The sequence below is a fragment of the Ptychodera flava genome, chromosome 11 (assembly GCF_041260155.1).
Source record: "Ptychodera flava strain L36383 chromosome 11, AS_Pfla_20210202, whole genome shotgun sequence".
Classification (NCBI taxonomy): Eukaryota; Metazoa; Hemichordata; class Enteropneusta; family Ptychoderidae; genus Ptychodera; species Ptychodera flava.
The window spans coordinates 21,930,336-21,957,352 of record NC_091938.1 but is presented as its reverse complement, the minus strand read 5'-3'; the positions used below and the strand labels follow the sequence as shown (position 1 = coordinate 21,957,352).

General features: G+C 35.9%; 1 protein-coding gene across 4 annotated transcripts; it reads left to right on the top strand.

Moving 5' to 3' along the window:
* The first annotated feature begins 42 nt into the window (after window positions 1-42).
* LOC139143814 (histone-lysine N-methyltransferase EZH2-like) lies at window positions 43-26,286 on the top strand. 4 transcript variants are annotated; one of them, XM_070714387.1, is made up of 20 exons: window positions 43-121; window positions 2,433-2,743; window positions 3,591-3,719; window positions 4,672-4,791; window positions 10,384-10,504; window positions 11,233-11,310; window positions 12,249-12,348; window positions 13,433-13,596; window positions 14,372-14,469; window positions 15,124-15,340; window positions 16,154-16,344; window positions 16,701-16,795; window positions 17,378-17,418; window positions 17,905-18,030; window positions 19,368-19,481; window positions 20,314-20,375; window positions 21,609-21,704; window positions 22,738-22,819; window positions 24,484-24,649; window positions 25,486-26,286. In XM_070714387.1, the coding sequence occupies exons 2-20, from the start codon at window positions 2,477-2,479 to the stop codon at window positions 25,559-25,561; spliced, it is 2,343 nt and encodes a 780-aa protein (XP_070570488.1). In that variant the 5' UTR covers window positions 43-121; window positions 2,433-2,476; the 3' UTR covers window positions 25,562-26,286. The 4 variants fall into 4 exon arrangements, with proteins under 4 accessions (XP_070570488.1, XP_070570487.1, XP_070570486.1 ...); XM_070714386.1 differs by having other exon boundaries at window positions 17,899-18,030; XM_070714385.1 differs by having other exon boundaries at window positions 11,233-11,322.
* Window positions 26,287-27,017: the final 731 nt, after the last annotated feature.

The window sequence follows — 27,017 nt, the reverse complement described above, 5'->3', positions numbered from 1 at the left end:
TTGATATACTATATTTTAACATTTGCCGGCTTCGAATCGACAGACTATGTATAACTTACTACAGGGCTTCCCGGTCTTCCCACAATTCCAATTTCGCGCCACCACAATACATTGTGAAAAGGTAAGTTACTCACTATTGTCCTGTTTTATCCCGACTTTTGCTACTTAAAAGTACTTTCAGCCCCACAATGTCAAGATTTTAGACGGAAATACAGTGTCGCTGGATCTTATACTAGATATGTATCGCTTTGAGTCATTATAATGAGGAACTACGCTCCTCGGCCAATCTTCGAATCGTGAAGTGACCATGGTATTGAATAGAGTTTGCATATCATTTCTACTTTGCCAGTTCAAATGTATATATTGAGGTCGTAATCCGCCCGGTCGTTTGAAAATTTTAATCTTCAATTTTTCGCGTAATATCAGCTTCCTCGAGCCGAGCAATCGTACGTGAGGCGACGACAGCTTGCATTCACAGGCGTATGCAAATTTTCACCGACCTTGAAATCTGGGGCATGGGTCAAAAGTTCAAATGATGTCAAGGCAACGATATGCACACTTCGGCTATATCTTTGTATAAGCGTTTTACTGTCATTGAATATCCTACTGTTGCTCATAAGTTATATTCAGAAGTTGCAACATATCGTCCAAGATAATTTTTTCGAATAAATACTCAATAAATGTGAGACTGAGAAGCAATATTTCTTTCTGAAACTCTTGTCAAAGTAAATTCATAAAAAGGGAAGTATAACACTTTACATATATTGTATTGTTTGTACCAGGACGATCAAAACCCTGAAAAGAATGTATAGCATGCTAAACAAATTCAGTATGACAAGCTAAACAAGTTGAGGTTGTACCCTCTCAAATAGATTTATATATACTTTTATGTATAAGGTTTTCAGTTCATGGTTTCAGTTCTAAAGAATTTGTGAGATTTTGGTCAGACCATGACATGCGCTCATTAGCAACGTTGTTATTTGAACAATACCCTTTGATCATGGAGAATGTTATTTCACCCGCAATCATGTAGGCAGTTTTTTATTTGTGGTATAAAGTTTTGTATGTTCAACACACTATTCTGTTTTCTGTTCAAAATCTCGAGTATGTATATTTTGCACATAAAATTTTTGTCAAAAACTTAAATCACATTTTGGTACATAGCTGTTATTGTACGTATTTTTATCTCACAAATTCACCTCTAATCAACAAGCTTTAGTAACTGCTACACTATTCGGTTACTATACTATTACTATAGGTGAGTAATGTGCAATGCCAGAATTTATCTCAATTGATATAGCTTTTGTTGGGCAAAGGCAATGTAAAGCAGCTCCAGGAAACGACTGTAAATAGTTTAACCTGTTAACCCCAATTCCCTGTATACAGGTCCATACTCACTATTGATAACAATAGGTTTGGACCAAACCATGGTGGCAAAAGGGTTATATATGAAGTTTCTTAACTGCTACCTGTAGTAATTGTAGCCCTGTAGCAGTACAGTGGCTTCTTTTGTGCTCTAATGTTGTTACCTGGTCTCAACGGTTTCAATTCCAATGTGTAAATGAAGTGTACATTTTGCACAGTAGATCTGCTGTGCACAGAAACAGTCGCACAGACGGCAAATTTTCCCTAACCCCATGGAAATATCACCACAGTCTTGCTTCCTTGTCATAAGAGATCCCACAGATAAATCAACCAAATGCTCTACAGTGAAACTTTTAAGACAGAGAAACGAGAGTTTGATGTGTCACATTTGGCCAGAGATCATCTCATGCAAGATGGCGGCACGGAGTCATTTTCAGCCCAAAACCTAAAGGACCTAAACTTTTGCTGAACTTTTCACAGGGAAACTCTGAAACATTCCCTTTCAAAATGGAGAATAAAAAAGCAAGTATCATCATAAAATTAGGTACAAGAGAAACAAATTTTCCAATATGTTTTCCTAACTTTAAATTCAGAATGGCTGTTTTAACTCTATTGACAAAAATTAAATTTTCCACTTTTCACAAAAAGGGGAAGCTGGTGAAAATTTTATTTACTCCATGAGCTTCAAAATGTTTCCCAATAAGTCATAGACCGTAAAAGTATTGTAAGAGTCTGAATATCTGTTCCCGAGTTTCATACCCTAAGTCAAAGAGAACTCTCCAATGAGTGGTGTGTCAAATTTACATACAGGTTCAAAGCATGTTTATTCAACCTTGAAATCAAAGAATGCCATTTTAATGACAAACTCTGCATATTCAAGAGATGTAGCGTGACAATACAGCGTAGTAGTCGATCATTTTGAAATCCAAAGTGAGTGAGCCAATTGCGTCCATATAGTGTCGAGTTTTGAAATTTTCAACACTTATCTCTGTGTTTCGCTATAGCCAAAACAGCCTTCCTTACAGTATTTTAATATGTTTTCCTTCAATTCTAATCCTTTTCATAAGATTTATTCCCCTCTAATGGAAACAAGGTGACATAGACACTCGTAATGGCAACTTCCTCCCAGAGGATGTCAACAGCAATATCAGCTGCAGGACCCCAGCGCAGTTCCCCAGCAATAGTGACTGCATCCTCGGCATCTCAGCGGATACAGTCTGCAGTAGTGTCTGCATCAGCCTCCCAGAGGACTTCAACAGCCATAGTGGCCGCAGCAGCCAGGGGACCAAAGCCGCCCATGGACTGGAAACGCAGGGTGAAATCAGAGTACATGAGACTGAGACAGCTCAAGAGATATAAACGAGCTGATGAAATTAAGGTACCGTAATTGAATAGCTAGTAGCTGTAACTTTTGATTTCTTTCACAATATCTATTTTGTATGTTTATGCAAGATCTTTTTCTTCTCCCCAAAGCATGTTGAAACACCTACTATATAGGTTTTCCACATATCTATATGTGTGAAATGCACTGTTATTGTTACCATTTGAAAACTCCAGACCAGAATTCACTTTTTAACAATAACAGTGCAGTCTACCCATGTACAGGTGAGTTGCCAAATACTGTGTATCTCAACATGGTTTGGGGAGTAGAACAAGAAACTATACATGACGTTGACAACAAGAGGAGAAAACTTATCAAAAGTTACAGCTATCCCTTTGATGATTGCCCTCTTTTGCGTGAGAGGTGGTCATTTCAGAGGTTTAAGAATGTTCTTAAAATTACCCGTCTGTAGGGCAAATGAAAGACTTCTTTCTTGTCTTAATTTGATCACATTCATAGAGACAATATCCTTTTGGTCGTTTTTCCCAAAATATGAAATCAATTTTTTATTTGGCATACTAAAACGTTTTTGCACAATTACTTATTACTAAGTTAAAGACATTTCATTTGTCACAAATATTGGCAAAAGATATTAAAAAGGCCAGTATGATTTCTCTATTTAGAAACTAATAGTCTCCTTTGTTGTTTTTAATTTTGGGATTTCTTTATTTTGTAAACATGCTTTGAATATAATATGTTTGTCAAAAACTCTTGTTACAAATTTCATTTTATTCATTCAGATGATTTCCGGTATCATAAAATTAATGCCACTAACAAATGTACGAATATGGCATGTTAGATGTCACCGGTAAAACTTTTATTCATGGATGTGTTTTATTTTTAGGCTGCATTTTCAGAGAATAGAAGGTGTATCACAGAGAAGACAGAAAAATATGCCAAACTGTGGAGGGACAAGCCATCCCAAATTATTCATGCACCGGCGACATTTGATCACGTCCCTGTCACAAGAAAGGTAGGATTTGTCATAGGATACAAGATGAAATCATAAAGTATGGTTGTCGGTCACATTTTCATAATGGTATAATGCTGTATCATCTATGCAGTGTTGAAAATGTACCGCCGAAAATATTTGACAATTGTGCTCTCAGGATGTTCATGAGTATGTTATGTATATTGTAATATCAGAAACAGAATGCAGTCAGGTGTGACTATAAATCGAAAAGGGAAAAAGTTATTGGCCATTGGTGTTTGTTTTGTCAAGAAAAAATGAAATGTCTGTTCAAAATCAACTATGAACACTAGGGTGAACGTCAAGTTCACCTGTCATCAGGGTTCTCAGTTGGCAAGACTATCAGTTAGCTCATTACCAAGTTCAGCATGTCTGCTCAAAAAAAAATTGTAATTGCTGTCATTATGGATTCTCTCTGTACATTGGGTTGAAGATAGCTTTTGATGAGCACTCCTACAATACAACTGAAATCTAAATCATTATAACTTGGCTCCAAAATAAAAGAACAATGATTGAAATGTTTCTATGGTTAGATTGGAAAAAAAAAAAACTTCAGACCAAAGTTGTTGTCTTTGAAAGTTCATCTGCCTTTTGTTTCACATGTAAAGTTGTTAGCATGGAGAAACTCTTCAGGTTTCTTCTGTCTGCATTCTGTCACCATTATAACAATGATGCCTCAGGCACACACCATGATCAGTTGTATGTGTGCATTATGTGTTTGCGACATCTTGTGGTTTCCTGCGTCAAGTTACAGATAAACTGCAGTTCTGCTTTCAATATTCATAGATTCATCAATATTCACAGATTCAGTCGATAACTTGGTTATGAAATGTAAATAATTTGTATACGGGTGAACTAGGATCAATGGAATTTTTTTGCAGTTTTCTAGTATGTTTGAACAGTTTGTTTCATCCATGTTACTAAGGGATATCATTTCTTGTTTGTTCCATGTAAGTGTGTAGTAGAGTCAGGCTTGGATGAACCCACAACTCAAATGGTGCCGCTACACGTCTTCAACAACACAACCTCCATACCCACATTTTTCACGTGGGCACCATTACAGCAGAATTTCATGGTAAGTCAACTCATGGTGACCAGACCAGCACCGTCACTCTTCTGTCTGTCGGGATGTTCGTGAATTTATATGGTTTCAGCTTCCTTCAAGGCAGTGGTGCTAGAATGTCTTTCACTGCTTTTATGGACATAAGGAAAAGATCGGATATTTCACAAAATGTACAGCTCAAATGTCACTCTCTGATTCTGTTTGGATAGAATGTTGAAATGAAGCATTATCAGAAAAGCATTTTGCAGATTAATTTTTGTGCCCAAGACATGCAACATATTAACTGAGATACCTTTTGACATTTATGGTATTCCGTTTTTTTATGCGTCACAAACATTTTTTTTTTTCAAAGAAAGGAAGCAAAGGATGTTCAGTACTGCATCAGTGTCTTTCATCAAAAACACAATAGGCCGTGGGCTAGAGGGGGTCTACGTGCACCCCCCCCACAGGATAACAAACCTGTATTTTTCAGAACCCTTGGGATCCCTAGAATACGAAATGGAATTTTAACAGAAAAAATATAGGGATGGAATAGCTGTTATGGTCATGTTTTGAAGGGTACCGCAAAATCACGATTTTTCAAGCCAAATGCATTTTCGTCAAATCTGTCTTCTTGTAAGTCATTTGCTGAGCTCATTTTTTAACATAACCTCACTTGTTTGGTATCATTAGAAAGGGAATTTATTCTTCTTTAAGATGACATATTGCACTATGCAATATCTTCTACAGTTTTTGTCAAATATAACCAAAACTTACCCCTTACCCCAAAATTTAACATTGCAAATTATAGTAAATCTCAAATTCTACCAATTTTTTAGCTAGGCATAATAAAAAATGCAATGTTTTGTCTGAAATCTGTTTTATTTGATACAGGGACATGTCAGAAATATGAAATAGACTTTTAACAGAAAAAATATTGGGAATCTACAGCTGTAACAGTCATATTTTTAAGGGTACCGCAAAATAACAGTGTTGCAGATTTGCATGCATTTTTGTTAAAACTGTCTTCCTATAAGTTATCTGCTGAGCTTGTTTTTGAATATAACCTGGTTTGTTAGGTATCATTAGAAAGATAATTTACTAATCTTGAGAATGACATATTGTAACATGCAATATCTTCTATAGTTTTCATGATATATAACCAAAACTTACCCCATACCCCAAAGTTTACATTGAAAATTTCAGTCATAGCTAAAACCAAATTCTACAATTTTTTCGGCTTGACACAAAAAATCTGGCCGTTTTTGCTATTAAATCTATTTTATTTGGTACAGGGACATGTCAGAAATATCAAATAGACTTTTAACAGAAAAAATATTGGGAATCTACAGCTGTAACAGTCATATTTTGAAGGGTACTGCAAAATCACAGTATTGTAGATTTGCATGCATTTTTGTTAAATTTGTCTTCCTATAAGTTGTCTGCTGAGCTTGTTTTTGAATATAACCTGGTTTGTTAGGTATCATTAGAACGATAATGTACTAGTCTTTAGAATGATATATTGTAACATGCAATATCTTGTATAGTTTTTATGATATATAACCAAAACCTACCCCTTACCCCAAAGTTTACATTGAAAATTTCAGTCATAGCTAAAACCAAATTCTACCATTTTTTTAGCTAGAAACAAAAACACCTGGCCGTTTTTGCTATTAAATCTGTTTTATTTGGTACAGGGAAATGTGAGAAATATGAAATAGACTTTTAACAGAAAAAATATTGGGAATCTACAGCTGTAACAGTCATATTTTGAAGGGTACTGCAAAATAACAGTGTTGCAGATTTGCATGAATTTTTGTTAAATTTGTCTTCTTATAAGTTATCTGCTGAGCTTGGTTTTGAATATAACCTGGCTTGTTAGGTATCATTAGAAAGATAATTAACTAATCTTTCAAATGACATATTGTAACATGTAATATCTTGCATGGTTTTCATGAAATATGACCAAAACTTACCCCATACCCCAAAATTTACATTGAAAATTGCAGTCATAGCTAAAATCAAATTCTACCATTTTCTTTTCCTTGACATATAAAATCAGGCATTTATTTGTATGAAATCTATTTCATTCGGTAATGGGTCATGTCAAAAATATCAAATAGACTTTTAACAGAAAAAAGATTGGAATTCTGTAGTTGTAACAGTCAGATTTTGAAGGGTACAGCAAAATCTCAGTATTCCCGACTTGCGTGCATTTTTGTTGAATCTATCGACTTGTAAGTCATCTGCTGAGCTTCTTATAGAATATAATGTAAGTTGTTAGGTATCATTAGTAAGATTATTTACTAGTCTTTAAAATGACACATTGTAACATGCAATATCTTGTACAGATTTTTATGAAATATGACCAAAACTTACCCCATACCCCAAAATTTACATCGAAAACTACTGTCATAGGTAATGTCAAATTCAAGCAATTTTTTTATGCAGACATAAAAAATTAGGCAATTTTTTGTATGAAATCTGTTTTGTTTTGTACTTGGCCATATCAGAAATATGAAATGAACTTTTAACAGAAAAAATATTGGGATTCTATAGCTGTAACAGCTGTATTTTTAAGGGTACAGCAAAATCTAAGTATTCCTGATTCGCATGCGTTTTTGTTAAATCTGTCATCTTATAAGTCGTCTACTGAGCTTGTTATTGATTATAACCAGGTTTGTTTAGTATCATTGGAAAGGTAATTAACTGGTATTTACAATGAAATATTGTAACAGGCAATATCTTGAATAGTTTTCATGGAATATGACCAAAACGTACCCCATACCCCAAGGTTTATATTGAAAGTACTGTCAAAGATAACGTGATCTATTTCCGTGAATTTTTAGCTAGACATGATAAAAATAGCTCTGTTTCGGTATTAAATCTGTTGTATATGGTACTGGTCATGTAAGAAATGTGAAATAGACTTTTAACAGAAAAAATATTTGGACTGTATAGTTGTAACAGCCATATTTTGAAGGGAAATGCAAAATCGCAGTACCGCAAACTGGCACCTTTTTTGTTAAATTCTTCTTCTTGTAAGTCATCTGCTGAACTTACTTTGTGACACAACCTGGCTTGTGAGGTATCATTAGTAGGGCAATTTATTCTTCTTTAAGATGACATATTGTAATATACAATGTCATTCATAGTTTTCCTGGCATATGGTCAAACTTTACCCCATACCCAAAAAGTTCAAATCGCAAATTACGGCTCATCTTAAATTCTACCATTTTTTGCTGCACATAATACAAAAGGCAATTCTTATAAAATCTGATTTATTTGTTACAAAAGTATGTCACAAGTATAAAATTAACTTTCAACGGGAAGATAATACAATTTAGTAGCCACTTGGATCATTTTTGGAGGGGGAACCCATACATTGCAAATGTATGTGTTTCGGCAAATTTGCCCTGATACCTGGGTACCCTTCCAAATACGATCCAAAAGGCTACAAAATCATATTATGTTCCTGTTAAAAGTTAATTTCATATTTGTAACATACTCTTTTAACAAAAACACAGATTTCATAGATTGCATACAAGCATTGCCTTTTGTATGTAAAGTTAATAAATTGTAAAAAAAGGTAGAGTTTCAGATTTGCAGTAATTTGCTGTATGAACCTTGGGGTATGGGGTAAGCTTTGGTCCTATTTCATGAAATCTAAACAAAACATTCCATATTACAATATGTCATTTTAAAGACTAGTAAATTACCTTTCTATTGATACCTAACAAGCCAGGTTATGTCGAAAATCAAGCTCAGCAGATGACTTATAAGAAGACAGATTTAACAAAAAAGCAAGCGAGTTTTCAATACTGTGATTTTGCGAGACCCTTCAAAATATGACTGTTACAGCTGTAGAGTCCCAATATATTTTCTGTTAAAAGTCTATTTCATATTTTTGACATTCCCCAGTACCAAATAAAAAGATTTTATATAAAGCATTGGCTTATTTGTTATGTCTAGCTAGAAAATTGGTAGAATTTGACGATAGCTACGAAAGTAATTTTCGATATAAACTTTGTCGTATGGGGTAAGTTTTCGTCATATTCCATGAAAACTATATAAGATATGGCATATAACAATATGTCATTTTAAAAAGTAGTAAATAAGCTTTACAATGGTACCAAATAAACATGGTTATGTCATAAAATAAGCGCAGCAGATGACCTACAATGGGACAAAGTTACAAAACACATATGAGTCTGCACTGCTGTGATTTTGCAGTACTCCACAGAATATGCCTGTTACAGCCATAGAATCCCAATATTCTTTCTGTTAAAAGTCTATTTCATATTTCTGACATGTTCCTGTACCAAATAAAACAGATTTAATAGCAAAAACGGGCAGATTTTATATGTCTACGTTAAAAATGGTAGAATTTGGTTTTAGCTATGACTGAAATTTTCAATGTAAACTTTTGGGTATGGGGTAAGTTTTGGTTATATATCATGAAAACTATAGAAGATATTGCATGTTACAATATGTCATTCTCAAGATTAGTAAATTATCTTTCTAATGATACCTAACAAACCAGGTTATATTCAAAAACAAGCTCAGCAGATAACTTATAGGAAGACAGTTTTAACAAAAATGCATGCAAATCTGCAACACTGTTATTTTGCGGTACCCTTCAAAATATGACTGTTACAGCTGTAGATTCCCAATATTTTTTCTGTTAAAAGTCTATTTGATATTTCTGACATGTCCCTGTACCAAATAAAATAGATTTAATAGCAAAAACGGCCAGATTTTTTGTGTCAAGTTAAAAAAATTGTAGAATTTGGTTTTAGCTATGACTGCAATTTTCAATGTAAACTTTGGGGTAAGGGGTAAGTTTTGGTTATATATCATGAAAACTATAGAAGATATTGCATGTTACAATATGTCATTCTCAAGATTAGTAAATTATCTTTCTAATGATACCTAACAAACCAGGTTATATTCAAAAACAAGCTCAGCAGATAACTTATAGGAAGACAGTTTTAACAAAAACGCATGCAAATCTGCAACACTGTTATTTTGCGGTACCCTTCAAAATATGACTGTTATAGCTGTAGATTCCCAATATTTTTAACTGTTAAAAGTCTATTTGATATTTCTGACATGTTTCTGTATCAAATAAAACAGATTTCAGATAAAACATTGCATTTTTTATTATGCCTAGCTAAAAAATTGGTAGAATTTGAGATTTACTATAATTTGCAATGTTAAATTTTGGGGTAAGGGGTAAGTTTTGGTTATATTTGACAAAAACTGTAGAAGATATTGCATAGTGCAATATGTCATCTTAAAGAAGAATAAATTCCCTTTCTAATGATACCAAACAAGTGAGGTTATGTTAAAAAATGAGCTCAGCACATGACTTACAAGAAGACAGATTTGACGAAAATGCATTTGGCTTGAAAAATCGTGATTTTGCGGTACCCTTCAAAACATGACCATAACAGCTATTCCATCCCTACATTTTTTCTGTTAAAATTCCATTTCGTATTCTAGGGATCCCAAGGGTTCTGAAAAATACAGGTTTGTTATCCTGTGGGGGGGTGCACGTAGACCCCCTCTAGCCCACGGACTACAAGAGTAGAGTTGTAAAGTTTGTTTGATTGTCTTTGGCAGGTGGAGGATGAAACTGTTTTGCATAACATTCCATATATGGGCGATGAAGTCTTGGATCAGGACTGTTCCTTTATTGAAGAACTCATCAAAAATTACGATGGAAAAGTCCATGGAGATAGAGGTGAGGATTGTTGAACAGAGTCTCTTTCTCATGGCCTGTGCCCCATTTCCTAGACTTTCAAATTTTCTGTGAGAATCATTTTGTGCTAAATTTTAGTTTTGCAACCAGTTTTTTATTCAATGAAAAATTTCAATTGGCGAAGTGAAAATATTGCTACAGTTAGCAAATATTGCTACCACCAGAGATGATAAGAAATGTAGTGAAAATTGATCTTTCCACAAAAACTGTGAGAGGAGGATTAATTTCATGAAACTTTTTGTGAGTTTTAAAGTTTTATTAATATGATTTTTTCTTTTTCTTGCCCTAATTTCTTTCACTTGGCCCAAGCTGACTAGAAATTGTAGACTGCGATCAGTCAAGATTTTCTGTGAAAGTGGTTTTGTGTTAGTTTAGTTTGACATCATTTTGTGTTCAATGATGGATTTCCATGTTTCCCGTTCTCTGGTTCAAGCTCTGTTTGTGACAACGTGTGTATAGTTTCACCAGTGAAACTGATAGCTGCTCATAGGATAATAACGCATACTTTCTGTGATGTTGTGACGGCATAGGATCCATCTTAACGAAAACAGGATAAATAGTAAAAAAAATAGATTTTTAACCCAACATGTAATGTACTTTGACTGTTGTATGAAAAGACGTCTGATAATTATTGTTTCTATTTCTTATTGCATTTTCACTGTTCCATTCTTTTCATCTTGACATGAAATTTTGTTTTTTTCTTTCATCAGAGGGTGGTTTCATAAATGATGAGATATTTGTAGAGTTGGTTAATGCCCTACACAAGCTGGAAATGGAAGATGAGCTAGGTGAGAAGGCTGGTAAGTGTGTGGGTGTGCATGTATTGTCAGGTTTCAGTCCAGTCAGCTGATATCCTATGTAAAATGTCATGAAAATACATGATGATTTACGATATTTTTTGTGTATAGCAGATTAAGGAAAATGATTGAATTCACAGAATTCTGCCAGTCAGTGGGCAACAGTTTCAGAATATTCTCACGACACAAGATGCATAATAGATAGACTTTCAGTGAAAAATGTGGTTTGCACTTTCAAACTCATTTCTCCCCATGTGCGTCCAATCTCTCAAATTACGGCAGAAGGGTTGAATTAATTGGTGACACTGAGCGTGTGTAGAATAGTCAAGGGGGTTGATTAGTTGATGTTGACTGGTCTGTGTGCATGGTGATTGATATTCTGAGAATTTACCAAAAGCCAATGTCTGGTTGTCGCAAAATGTAAATGGGAGAAAAAAAGCAATGATAATGAATCCTTGAGCCCCAACATTTTTTGTACACTGAACCTTTCAACCACCATGGTTTGGCCCAATTCCAGTGCTTATGTATAGACCATTCAGCTGTGATAAGGACAATATTTACAACTTTCTCCAGTTTCTTTGATTCAAAATAAAATCCATCAGTCTCAACAGCAGAATTTAAAGATATACAGTCACCTGTAATCTAAATATGCCCATATACGGTCAAAGGAGCGTTCCTTGGTATTAAAAATGCCCATGTGAGGGTGCTGTTTTAAATAAGCGGCCACCCGCTTAAAATCTGTGATTGGTTAGATTTTCTTCTTCCATGGTAAATATGGCAAAATTGAACAGATGACAGTATACCTTTAATTTAACTGGCATTTGTAACATCAATGAGTATCATGTAACAACAGGTTCTACATATTAAGTCTCATGAGAGAGTTCAAGTTCATTCATGGAGCGTTGTTTCTTTCTTTCTTGCAACTGTAGATGATGAGGTTTTGAGAAACAGATTTCCATCCGATCAGATATTTGAAGCTGTGTCCAGTGTGTTTCCAGACAAAGGATCTGCAGAAGAACTCAGGGAAAAGTGAGTCTTTTTTTCACGTAATCAATATCACTGCCCAAAAGCGGTTCATATTGACGTTGCCATGGGATTTGTCATCCAAGTACCGATGCATTAGTTGCAGTCTCCGAGGAAAATCTACATCGACATAAGTCACAATCCTTGATATAAATTATGCATTTTTCAATTTACGAAATCCATGATTACCCAGTCTTTCATTTATAACACCAAAGAAAATTGCCTCTGGCATATGTTCATGCCACTGAGGTGATGTGATACTCTGGATGAAACAGACATCGGAATAATAATAATATTAAAAATTGAAATCTTAGATAATCCATGACAAAGGATAGGAGATATCTGACAATCGGCTACAGTGACCGAGTATGGTCCCTGTGAGTGGAAAGTGTCAAATGTGATGTGAGCAGTGCTTGTATACACGTTGTCACAAATAGAACCCTGTTGTTCGGTCATTCACCAGTGTTTTTGTAAGGGATGATACCCCAGTATATTTTATCAAGAATGGGGATTCCCCTTGGTATATCATTGCAATATTAGGTAATGTTAGAAATGGTATATAAAGGTTTTACAAACTACTGACCCACCAGTCCAAACCCTTTGCAAAAACACTGATCACTTCTGGTCTTGTGGTAAGAAAATCCCTTTTGTTTGCAATGATCTTGATTGACAGCAAGACGGCTATACTTTGTTACAATGTATGTACTTAGAATAAATCAAGGAAAGTTTTTATCATTGATACTTAACATCACTGAGACGCAAATCAATTGGAGACAGTCAAAACACTCTGCTTGACCATTTCTGAGTGTATAAAAGCTTTGTGAGCATGCATTGTGGAAAATTTTTCCCTATCAGATTAAAGGTATACAGTCACCTGTAATCTAAATATGCCCATATATGGTCAAAGGGATGTTCCTTGTTATTCAAAATGCCCATGTGAGGGTGCTGTTTTTAAAAAGCGGCCACCCGCTTAAAATCTGTGATTGGTTAGATTTTCTCTTTCCATGGTAACTGTGGTAAAATTGGAACAGGTGACAGTATACCTTTAACAAGTTTGAAGAACTGGTTTGTGTTTGTCTTTTCTCTCCAGATTTAAAGAACTCACTGAGTCTCAGGACCCCAACAGTCTGCCACCGGAGTGTACTCCAAACATTGACGGACCTGATGCACAATCTGTCCAGCGTGAACAAAGCCTCCATTCATTTCATACTTTATTCTGCAGGCGTTGCTTCAAATATGACTGTTTTTTACATCGTAAGTTGCTATGGTGAAGGACTTTCTTTGTTAGAAGCAGCTTCAAAATTCATATTACAGAATACAGAAACTTCTTAAAAAATCGAATTATTAACCCTTACTCTGTCAAGTTAATATTTTACCATCAGGTCAAGTTGGTTAAAACCAGTGAAGTACACATCCCATATGGTGCATTTTAACAAAAGATTGAACATTTAACGGCCCCTGGAAACACAGATACTGTAAACATGATTTTTACAGACTGAACCTGCTATACTATACCAAGCCTTTACCTCTAATATGTACCCTTCATCCCATGAGTAAACTATTGCTACCATAGTAAACCCATTGCTTTTTGAAAATCTAGAGTTGTAAGGGGGCTTTCATGTCACCTGTGTTGGTTAAGTGCAACACCACCTTAAGGTAGTGTACGCCTCGAAAGTGACAGACTTAAACTTTTGCTCAAACTTTCCTCGGGGAATTCAACCATTCTCTTTCAAAATCAAGAATGAAAATCGAGGGCCACCGTGCAAATTTTGGTGTTAGAGATACAAATGACCCAAGATTTACCGATATTTGAAATTCAAAATGGCCGCCATCCCTGTGTTAACTCTATGCAGAAAAATAAAATTTTCCATTTTTGAAAAAATTGAGATGGTGAAAAGTTTTCTCACACCAAGAGTTTCAATAGGAGCCCCCACAAGTGGTAGGTCAGAAAAGAATTGTTAAAGCTTGAGAGTCCGAATATCTGTCCCTGAGGCGCGTTCTACCTTAATATCACTCCTTGTCTTCACAGCATATCACCCTACACCAAACCAAATCAAAAGAAAGGCACCGCCAGGTGAAGTCAAGTCTGAAAGTGAGCCATGTGGTCCTCATTGTTACCTCCATGTGGTAAGTATTTTGACAGGCAGAGTGCTGTATTGTGTAAGGTCACATGGTTAGGTCAGCTATGTCGAAGGTTGCGTGCTCAGGTCACAGATCATTCAAGGTCACGGTTTTGTAGCTTTATTTGTATTAATAAGCATGTGCAACCACCACTATAGTTTAGGTTGACAAATGATCTGTTTTTAATGTAATATGGATATCTGATTTGGAAGTGATAAACTATCTGTGGGTTTTATTGGGGGAGGGGGCGATTGTGTCGTGAATTTAGCTGTCTGCTCTATTGAATACATTAGATATACACCTTCAATTAACAATTCTCATATGGTAGGTAGGCTCTGCATTGAAGGAAACAGAAAAAAATTACATAATAATCCTTTTACCCCATTCCCCAGTATAAAAGTCCATCTTTACCATAGAAAACTATGGGACTGGATCAAACCATGGCCATGAAAGGGTTCCACTAAACTTGATTGGCAAAAGTTTTTTCACAGGCAATTTTATTTCAACACCAGCATGCATATAATTAATTTTGGCCTGGTAGAACCTCAATAGAGACTTTTTGTGAAAAGCTTATATCTGGTGTACACTTCACATTAATCCACATAAGATTAACATCCATTATGTTTATGAAACTACCCTGTACCTGTAATTACGTTACAGAAACAGGAAGTTGATGAGTGCAGCACCAGGAGTTCAACTCCCAGCGAGAAGGGTCGAAACTCTCCAGCTAGGGGGCCAGACAAGGGTAGGAATTCACCAGCTAGGGGTGCCAAACGTCGAGGTCGATACAGCATGGCGTTGGCGATGACAAAAGTGGAGAAAGTAGATACTGATGTAGAAATGGAAAAGAGAGAGAAAATATCGACAGACAAAAAAGGTATGCCATATGTGTGTGTGAGATCGTTGGGCCTGTTGCAAAAATCATGTTTCAATACTAACATGAAATGATTTAAGCAGTTATTTTCAAGTAAAACTTGGATGCAATGTGAATTTTATGGCTTATGTCATTTTTCAAATGTATCCCACCAGAGATTGTCTATCTTGTGCCTTAAAGGTATACTGTCACCTGTTCCAATTTTGCCACAGTTACCATGGAAAGAGAAAATCTAACCAATCACAGATTTTAAGCGGGTGGCTGCTTTTAAAAAACAGCGCCCTCACATGGGCATTTTGAATACCAAGGAACTCCCCTTTGACCATATATGGGCATATTTAGATTACAGGTGACTGTATACCTTTAAGGTAGAATGCGCCTCTGGAACAGATAAACAGACTCTCTTTCAATACTTTTTTTGGTCTACCACTTGTTAGGCCTCATTTTGAAGCTGATAGAGTAACAAAAGTTTTCATGGACTTATTTTTGTGAAAATCAAGAATTCAAGTGTTTTCTATACAGCCAACACTGGAATGGCAGCCATTTTAAATTTCAACATATTGGGTAATTTTTGGGGGCAATTTGTAATTTTTTTCTCTAGTTCATAAGTTGATCCCTGAATTTATTGTTGATTTCAAGAGGGAATAGTTTAAAGTTTCCTTATGGTAAGTTTTATTATTACTGACAATAGTTCAGTATTGTAGTTTGGTATAAATATGTGGCTTCAAGGGAACAGGGCACTAAAGAAAGCCCCAAATGTTATATACTTAATAAAACCCCTGAAATCATTTCATATTCTTTTTGTTTCATTTCCAGAGTACACAACTCCATCAAAGTCCCATCACACACATTCATCTACCTCAGTGTCGCCGTCGTCGCGACGAGATCACCCGTTGCCTGACGGCTGGACAGGCTCTGAGGCATCGCTATTCCGAGTTCTCAGGACAGTCTACATGAACAACTACTGCAACATGGCTGAGCTGATGCAATCAAAGACCTGTCGAGAGGTGAGTTTTGCCCCACAGTGGTGTCCAATATCTGTGCCTGACATTTCCATAAAGGCGAATGATTATTTGTCATTCAATGTGAGAGGAGTAAAAGAAAGCAAAAAGTTACAGCTGATTTTAAAACCAAAGCCCAAAATTTGCTCAAATCTCCACTTTTATATGTGTCAGCATACTGGTAGGGCTGGGAGTCAGCTTGCACGCGCATATCATTCCTGTTACAATCACACTGAGTTACAAATTTTCCACATATCTGTATGGTAAAAGAAGCACGTTGACCATGTCTATATATGGAAAGTCATTAGCACTCATTTACAGTGGCTTTCACTGACAAAAATTCAACTATGTTGTTTTTACAGGTGTTTGAGTTTGCTGCCAAAGAAAATTGTGATTTATCAGATGTCTTAGAAGAGTTACAGAACACACCTCCTAGAAAAAAGAAGAGAAAACAGAGGTAAAGTTTAAAGAAAAAAATTATTGTTCCTCAGATTGTTTTGACAAAGCTACAGAGGTGAAAATGTTTTTTTAATATTTTCTTTATGAACCAGCAAATCTCCCACTAGTTACATCATTACAAATGACTTTGAGTGTAGATTTTATAAACTGTCCACAATAATAGAGGCACTACATATACATGCAGTGTTGACAACAAATTCTGAACATTTCCACATGCTCCCAGAAGAAAACAAGAAATTTGTGAAACATGCACAACAACAATGCCCTAAATGTTATGATACTGATGTACATGCTTGCCACAATTTCAAAAAAAAAATTTACAAATTGGTTAAAGTAGAAGTTAAAGTAGCGTGTCCTGAAAGGCTTTGTAGATTGAATACTCAGCAGTTGGAATTTTGATATCTTTTGTTATGACAATGTAGCAGAAAAAAAGAAAAATCAATATTTTTATGATGATGAACTTCTGATATGACTGCCTAAAGAGTGTATGTAAAATGTCTTGTGTCAGACAGAAAATAGAACCCAGAAGTGCTTTCAAAAGTCTCACAAATCTAATATTTATTGAATGGTTTGGTTTCAGATTGTGGTCCATGCACTGTAGGAAAATACAACTGAAAAAAGGTAAATTTTTGGCAGAAATATGAGGGGGGGGGCAGAAGGACAGACAAAGACAGACAGACACAGACAGACACAGACAGACAGACAGACAATGAATGTGAAATAGAAAAGGGACAATAATGGACAAACATTGACACTGAAATTGAAAGAGAGTACACCAACTTTGAGTGAGATGAATGCACTGCAGGCTATTTTGGGGAGACATGAACAAGTTAAAGGGGATTATGTTGTTAATTCTCCACTCCAATTTACTGTTCAAGGTTGTGTCAAAAAATATGATTAATCTAACAATCTTTCTTGATATACATCTTTCTGAGTTCGATGGCACATTCTCTCAATGTTATAGTATTTTAATTTCATTTTGTGTTTATGTCGCAGATAACCCATCCGATCATGTGTATAAACTTTCTTAAAATACATCTTTCAGAGTTCAATGGCACATTCTCTGAATGCTATAGTATTTTAATTTCATTTTGCGTTAAGTTGCAGATAACTCGTCCAACCATGTGTATAACTATCAGCCGTGTGACCATCCCGGTAAACCGTGTGACGCCGAGTGTCCCTGTATCATGTGTCAAAATTTTTGTGAAAAATACTGCCAGTGTAGTCCAGACTGTAAGTTCCAAAGGGCCGCATTGTAACCAGTGGCTGTCTATAGAATACTATCCTCAGTAAAATAAGTATACTGTAATGCACAGTCTCACTGGTAATCTGTCTTCTTTTATCACCCTATTATGATAATTTATTAAGTTTTTTCTTTTGGAGTGAATTTTTTTGTAAAATATACCACTGATTTATTTGTGATGGTAAATTTAAAGGGAGCCGTTGTTTCCAGTTGCCATCTCTAACATAATACTCTCTTTTAAAATAAGTAAAGTTACACGTTTTCACTTTTAGCTTCTAATACTGTTCTTCTTTCTTTGTAAACTTCCTGTATAGTACCTGTATTTTTGAAAGGGGATGTCTGTTACGTGAGACAGACGGGGTTTTTGCAAATTTAATGAATTTTTTGCACACATGGTAAATATAAATTTGGTAAAGATGTTAATATTAATATGTGTAGTTTGAAGTGGATGTTGCTCAGTGTTCAACCAAAAGATTAGCATTATAAATGGGCTTGACTTTTAAATTTGGAAGATTTTCTGTGGCATGAAATTGAACTTGACCAATGTTGGGTCACAGATGCCACTGTATATATGGCAGACCCAGAACAATCCTTCTGGAGCTTTGAAAGTCGGCTCAGCGTTTTTGCTGCAGACACTCACTGAGCCAGTAATGCCGTATCAGCTTCCCCACTCACTTCACAAAGTACTTCACACATACAGTCCCCTCAGTGTATCAAAGTTGGCACAAGAATAGCAATCCTTCATTTTCCCTCTTGCCCTAGACTTGGCAAAAAAAACCAAAAAACCAAAAAAAAAACAAAAAAAAAAAAAAAACAAAAAAACAAAAAAAACAAAAACACTGCTTTGAATAGATGTTCAAATGTGGTCAAATGACTCTCTTACCATCCTTGTCTTGTTTTATCACACTAGTAGTTCTGATGTTGCTCATCTGTAAACTTCCAGTATTTTCAAATGTACTCCATCTGTGTGTAGACTTGTTCCGGTAGCCCGTGTCCAGAAACAAAATGTTAAACTTTTGCTGAAACCCTCCAAAGGAAATTAGACGATGGTTCTCTTTCATAATGAAGGTAAAAATAGATTACCTCACAAATTTTTGTGCTACAGAAACGAATTACCTAAATTTAACAATATTTGAAATTCGAATTGTTGCTATATCTATGCATACGGTATTTTTTTTCAGTAGGATGAGGATTTTTTTGTTCCTGTCTTATTTCATAAAAGGTAACATAAACTCTTCTTAACAGAAGAGATCAGTTTGTCATTTGTCAAGTGTGGGTTTGCAACTGAGATATTAACGTGAATGCCATGGTAACATGTCTGTTGCAGGTACGAATCGTTTTCCAGGTTGTCGGTGCAAAGCACAATGTAATACAAAACAGTGTCCGTGCTATTTGGCTGTCAGGGAATGTGACCCAGACCTCTGTGGTACATGTGGTGCAGGTATGTCACAGGCTCTGCCTACACTTCAAAGTTTTCCTGAATTCCCATGATGCATCTGTTACTGGGTTCTCCACACATGGATTTTGAGGGGTGGGCCACCCCTCTGTATTTGGAGCATTCTATTCATATGTTAATGACAATATAAAAGAGTACATTTTTCACAACTAATGAATATGAAAATAATACATTGTTATGTAAATCTGCACCCCCTCTGTTTTCCCCTGCTGTGGCGAACACTGTACCACATCATTATATCCCCCTGTATCAGTGACCAGATGTTATGTTCCATTGAGAAATGAATGTTGGTAATGTACATCGTATCACTACTGCCCTCTTTTCATTTCAGACGATATATTTTACAGAGAAACATGTTTTGATGTTATATTTCAAGTGCATCTACTGCAGTGTGTTAATACCTTGATAAACCTTAATTTGCATAATTTATTGTGCTTTCCGCTCATTCAAAACGAAACCTCCCCCCTAAAATTTTGCAAGGAAAGGGAGACATGCCCCCCGAGGGAAACCTGGAGAAAACACTTCTCAAGGAAAATGAAGAATCAAAACCTAAAAAAGCTGAAGTCTATCATGAATGCTCATTGTTATCGCCAATATTTGATATTGTTTCAACAACTCCCGATGACCTCTAAGATTTTAAGTGAATTCAGGCACAAACTTCTCTCAGTATGTCCTTCATTGCCATTCTTGTTCAGAAGCTCAAACAAAGCTCCATAAATCACTGACATATTGATATGCTTTATAAATATTGATTTTACCCCATAAATCTTGACCCTTAACCTTAAGTCACTCATGTATAATATCCTTTTTGTTGCAGATAACTTTGAATCAAAGAACATCTCATGCAAAAATGTTAGTTTACAAAGAGGCTCCAAAAAGGTTTGTTTGTGTTTTATGTCTTGTTTTACTGCAATTTCAAAGTAGAAATTAGTGATCATACTGTTACTACAGTTTTATTTTCATTAATAGGCCAAACCCGGAATTCGAATCGACCACGGTACAAACAAAGCCATGTGCGCAAACGCGCACAGACGTACGTGTATTTCCATACGCGTTCAGTACACATGTGGGTTTGTTTGTACCGGCATCACGTGATTATTTGGGCGTACTGAGTATGTAGAACGGCATACGCATTGCGTCCTTTTTATTCCGGAGTAGAACCATTAAACATTTCCCTAACTCGTTTTCAGGCAAAAAGATGAGTTTTTCGTTATTTGTATTGACAGTGATCACTACTGAAGTCATCTCATCATGGAAAGTAGCTTGCTGCCCCATGATTTTCAAAAATGAACAGTGCATTTACCAAGTTCACTTCATTGTCAAATTTAATTTAATTTAAAACTTTAAAGAATAGTCATCAGTATTTTATTTCCCTCAAATCATTGTTTTGTTTCTTGCTATGATGCAAAGAAAGCACTTTGTGATCATCTAGCTTTCACAAGATTTCAGTGGATATTATATATTTGCTGCCCATATACTCCTGAAAAGTCCTTGAGTTTACTACCTCCCGGAAAGTCCTGGAAAAGTCCTTGGAAATGAAATTGAGTCCTGGAATGTCCTGAAAATTGATAATCTACCCACAATTTTCAAAAATGACAAGATGGTCTGTTTTGATATCATAGATTTTGATGTGTAAATGATATATTGAAATGATGCATTGTACAAGTGAAATCTGGAAAGTAGTATTTTGGACCTTAAAAAGGCCTTGAAAATTTGCTGAAAAATTCCTTGAAAGTCCTTGAATTTCAAGTGACTGAGTATGTAGACCTTGTATGTCTCGAACTGTCATCGATCAGTATCCCCAATGTACCTTGATACTGATATTCTGAAATACAAAATATTATAACCATAGAGCCAGTGTTTGTATGTGCAAATTGTGCAAATTATGTATGGTTTACAGAATAGCAAGAACTGGTATAGATCATTCTTTTGCTGAAATTGTTTTCAATTCTCATTAAGTATTCATTTTATGCAACCACTTTCCACACCCTGGTACAGAAAGATTTGAAGTCTTGAGATTAAAACACCAGTAGACAATAGAAACTCGCCTTTCTTTGTCCTGTTATAATGCATGCAGATTGATTTAGACCTGAGTTTGTCTGTTGTTTTCAGCACCTGCTTCTAGCGCCCTCAGACGTGGCTGGCTGGGGAATCTTTCTCAAAGGATCCGCCCAGAAGAATGAATTCATATCAGAATACTGTGGAGAGGTTAGTTTGTTTGCAACAATTACAACTTTTTGTTCATAAAAGTCAGTTTCGTGGTTTGATTAGACTAGCTGTAATTGTACCAAAGTTATTGTTTGAAATATTTTCAGTACTTATAGTGAGAATTTCTGTGTCATGTTGATGGCAAGAATATATAACTTTTTTTTTCAGTAAAAAATATCTTTCACTGTCTTAACATCCATCTGTCACAAAAATTAGAAAAACCTTATAATGCATAGATCACAAGGCAATATCAGTATAAAAATTTCCACAAGTGCAAATCATAAATTACAAGGTTTTTCAGTGTTTTTCCTTTCCATCTCAAATTGTAGAAAATTTGAGATACATTCCTCTTGTGCTGGGCCATTTATGTGATGTGTAAATGTATGAAATTACTAATAATCAGATTGCAAAGTATCATATTTTCTGGAGACTGAGATTGGGAAGTATTTACATTGTAATAAGCATATAATTTTCTGTGTCAAATTTGTATTGGTTTGTTAGAAATTTATAGAAATGTACTTTTTGTTAATATTCATGAGATCGAAAGATCACACAACTGAACTAGCTTTTCCAGTGTTTCTCAATCAACCAATCTGTCATGCTGTATATCGTACTGCGAGCAAGCCTCATTTTCTTTGTCTCATGATGTTGTTCCATCTTACTATTTAAGATAGTATGTGCCTTGAAAGTGAAAGACCTCAACTTTTGTTCAAACTTTTCTCCAGCAAGGAAGCTTTCAACCATTCTCTTTCAAAATAAAGAATAAAATTCAGGGGTCACCTTGCAAATTTTGGTTCCAGAGAAAGAAATTACTCAAGATTTACTGATGGGTGAAATTCAAAATGGCTGCCATCCCTGCGTTAAGTTTATGCAGAAAAATTAAATTTTCTATTTTCAACAAACTAGTAATGCAAATTTTTCATACACCCAGAGCTTTAAAATGAACCCCCACACATGAGAAAGGAATTTTAAAGTTTAAGAGTAAACATCCTATAGAGTAGAACATCATATATTTTTATGTTATGTTTTACAGATCATATCACAGGATGAAGCTGACAGACGTGGCAAAGTCTATGATAAATACATGTGTAGTTTTCTATTCAATCTGAACAATGGTAGGTTTTGTAGTCAACGGTGGTTCTTCTCTCATTGTTCAGTATGTCAGCATGCATGCATGCATATACTGTATATCTGGTCTCTTGAGATGGTTGTTAACCTTGCCATCTTGACCCATTTCCTGTCAAGTTCAAGTGTAGCTATCAGGTCAAGTTCAAAAACCAGTAGAGGATTTCATATTCCATTTGATGTCTTAGAACAGACTTAACCTTTGCAAGACTCTAAAGATTCACTTAAAGGGGAAGTTCACCAAGGATGATTTTTACATATGTGCTAGCTTTGTGATCACTTACCCCGGAAAAGCTATTTTCGCCATTTATAACTCACAAGATTTTTTATAAAAACCGATAGAAATAGTACAGGAAGTTGCCCATGTAATTTGAATCATGGGAAAAAGCGCCAAGCTTGGAGCTTGCATAATGTGATATGGAAGGGACCATTTTCCCATGGGTATGGCATTGTCCACTCACCAGTGCTCAAACCAGTCTGTGTGAATTAACATAACTTTTGTTTATACTGAGTATCCTTGCATAAACGATGATTCACTTATAATAAACTGTTCACTGTCAGATTCTGTGTTGCTGTTTACTACTATGTTACTGTGAGTGGACAATTTGGGGGCCATACCCGTCCGTAGATGGTCCCTTCCATATCACATTATGCAAGCTCCAAGCTTGGAGCTTTTTTCCCATGATTCAAATTACATGGGCAACTCCTGTACTATTTTTATCGTTTTTTGTAAAAAATCTAGCGAGTTATAAATGGTGAAAATAGTTTTTCCTGGGTAAATGACCACAGAGCTACCACATATGTAAAAATCATCCTTGGTGAACTTCCCCTTTAAAAATTATTTTCACCGGACTCATGTTCCTATAAAGTCCGATATAAAACGTGACCTTTTCTGACTGAATCTGATAGGGACAGTGTGTGTCACTGTAACGTATCTGTCAACCTTGATTTTCATGCTGGTTTTGAGAGACCTTATCCTGATGAAAGCTATGGCATTCATCACTTCTGAATGAAGTAGCCATGACTTTAGTAGTCTCAGGGGGGTTGTCTTTCTTGAAGTGTCAGCACAGGCTGAAAGGTAGGACTGTGGTATAGTCACATTGTGTTCTACTCATCAGATTTTGAGTGAAAGAAATTGAAACATCAAATTGGTCTGCAATAAGACAGAGTTATGGTGTCTTTTGCAGTTTATGATGTCAAGAAAAAATGAAATTACCATCTCAAACATTTTTTATGCATGATATGACAAGAATTCAAGTTTTGTACTTGTTTGCTGCTTACCATATAATTCCAGTAGATACCAAAAACATGTTTTTTTCTTTTTTTTGTACAGTCACCAAGTTCAGCTGAAAGTTCATTGGTTGATTACTCTTTCCGCATGTTTCAACTGATATAACTGAACACTCAAATAATACAGAAATTATTTCCAAAGAAAGGAAACGCTTGGCCAAATCTTCGCTATGAAAATAGTTGGATTTCTTAGGGGGTCTTCCAACCCCCTAGGTTGTAAAACTATCCAGTTTTGGTGCAGTCGTCTTCAGTCTTCCCAAAGTTACTTTGTCCCTTTAAAGGGAAGGGATCATCAGAACTGTGCCTATGTGAATTCATTGTTTGCAAATATTAAAAAATTAAAAGATATGTATTTTCCCCTCAGATTTTGTGGTAGATGCAACTAGGAAAGGTAATAAAATTCGGTTTGCCAACCACTCAGTCAATCCCAACTGCTGTGCCAAGGTGATGATGGTGAATGGTGATCACAGAATTGGTATCTTTGCTAAACGTCCAATCCAGACTGGTGAAGAACTCTTCTTTGATTACAGGTACGTTGCTATTTCTCGTGCATGTATGTTGTGAACTGGTCAAAATCTCGTGATATACCATCGCTGGGTGTGGTTTATTGCGTGTCTGAATACTGTGAAACCTTTCAGTACACACACGTTGCCCTCCTTACTGTCAATATTTCTGAACACTTTGAGTCAATCTGGGAATTCTTCAGATTTCAACCAATGTGTGTAGTGCGTGAAATTTGTTTGTATCAAGGAGGACATCTTTGAGTCATTTGTATGTCATTTACCGAAAGAGCTGATTGACAGTAACACATCTAACATCAGATTTTTCAATCTAAATGCTCTCATAGTGAAGTTTACTTTTGTAACACTCCCAATTGTCGCTAACACTTTTCACTGTTAGAATAAAAATAAGCCTGCACGTACACAGTGTTATGAGCCAAAATATGCTTGTTTCAGAAATCTTTAACCCATCCATGCTAAAGTGCATCTTGAAAAGTGCAAGTGGCAAAAGTTTGCTTTCAGACTGTGTTAACCCCGCCCCTTCCCCACCTCTCCCCAAGGCAGATTTAATATGGGTGTCCTTTGCACTTTCATAGCTTTGAATGTTCTATGTCAGATATAAGAAAACCTTGATCGATTATTACAAAAACGTTACAGGGGAAGGGAGATCTTGACTAATCCTAAAGTGGAGACGATGACCTTTTAATTCAGAGAAGGATGATGGGTTTGTCAGATCACTGTATTATCATGAAACAAAACGGAAGGTAACGGCCAACATCTGGTGCAGTGCCTCAACAGCCATTGCATTGACAACATGTACAATTTGAATGAAACGATCGCCATCTCCTTGTGGATTCACATCTCAGGTATGGACCTACAGACGCTCTGAAATACGTTGGCATTGAGAGAGAAACAGAAGTGCCGTACATCGCAGGAAAATGACCAAGAAAGATGCGACGCCTCAACTCTTCCTCCGCCAAGAAATATCAGAGTCTGTAGAAGAAAGAAGACAGCCAGTTAATGCTCCCAAAATCGTTGACTGTCGCCTTTTATGTGTAAAATTTGCTTAGCATTATCATTCTTGTCTATTGTACAGCCTGCAGCTTTTATCATTTCAAGATTGCTGACGATATTGTTGACAGTTTAAAAGGAGGTATTGTAGCCACAATGTTCTAATCCGTGAACAGCTGTGAAATGATTGTGTTAAACAAAGGAAAGAGAGAGTGTGTCACAAGAGGGCGCTGATTAAATTTACTGTAGAATGCAGTCTTAAGTGAAATGAAGAGAATTGTGTGGTAACCTTTTAGTATTGCTCTGTTAATTTTATTGTTCTTCGCAAGATTTCTTTAACCTATGCCACTGATAGAATACATGAATGTAAAGTGTCTGTAGATGAATGTATAGCCCTCTCTAGGGGGAGTGTTTCTCTACGCACATTGCACTGTCTTTCAGTATTTTGTACCACCTGTGTCTTACAGCTAGGAATCCAGGAAAAAAAACTTGTGCAGAGAAATCTTGGAGACCTTTCTCCATGAAATGTAAAAGATAGTGTTAGTATGTTAAAATAAAGCTTATATAATCATGAATTTTTGACGAACCTGTTTTGAATTTATATGAATAGCTGACCTGATTTTCTTCTAGAATGAAATAAATTCTTTTTATCTGAATTGTGGGAATGGATGTCAAGTCTCTTTTTGGCCTGAAAGTGTTGCCTGTCTGCCTCAGGAGTTGGAAGTTCACAATATAAATTATTATACATATTGGCTGTTGTGAAATGGATGCATTATCTCAGTGTTGAAAATGAGGGCTGATGTTTTGACTCCATATTTTACTTTGTGTACATGTCCAGTTTCATCCTTGACAAAAACCAGAGTTGGCCATATAACAATTTGAGGTGGGGGGGGGGGGGGGGGGGGGTATGAAGCATCGGGCTTGGAATGTTTCATTTGTCAACTCAAGAGATGTGACCTCGCCAAGACACAAGAATAGCCCCCCTAAATCATGTGAGTGGTCATTTCGCTTCTTGAGCCATGCTCAAAGTTGAGGGTCAAGTACTGGGGTCCAGTTAGTGATTGATCATTCAACCAGTGGTCATCAGTGTCCATGGATAATATCATACTATTGGGCTTCTCAGATTAGTCACAAAGGAGAGAGTCTATTGAGTTTCTCGGTTGTTGTTTTCTAAAAACTGAATGATACCACTGATGTGGACGTGTTGACAGCTGAAGGGAAATCCAATAGCTTTTAGAATGAGCGTTGTGCAATGGCATTTGATCTATCGTGTAACCTCTGATGAAATTGGGCAAATAGTCTGCAATACAGACCGCAAAAAGGACCTCCATTGAGATGTAGTGTTGTTTGCCAAGGATCCAGCCTTGGTTGAAGTTAATGAAATGAG

Excerpts from the sequence above, each read along its gene's own strand:
- LOC139143814 (XM_070714384.1), top strand. The coding sequence starts at position 2,477 with ATGGCAACTTCCTCCCAGAGGATGTCAACAGCAATATCAGCTGCAGGA. Across the intron at positions 15,341-16,153 it reads AATATCGACAGACAAAAAAG|AGTACACAACTCCATCAAAG; the intron begins GTATGCCATATG and ends TTTCATTTCCAG. Across the intron at positions 16,796-17,377 it reads AAAAAGAAGAGAAAACAGAG|ATTGTGGTCCATGCACTGTA; the intron begins GTAAAGTTTAAA and ends GTTTGGTTTCAG.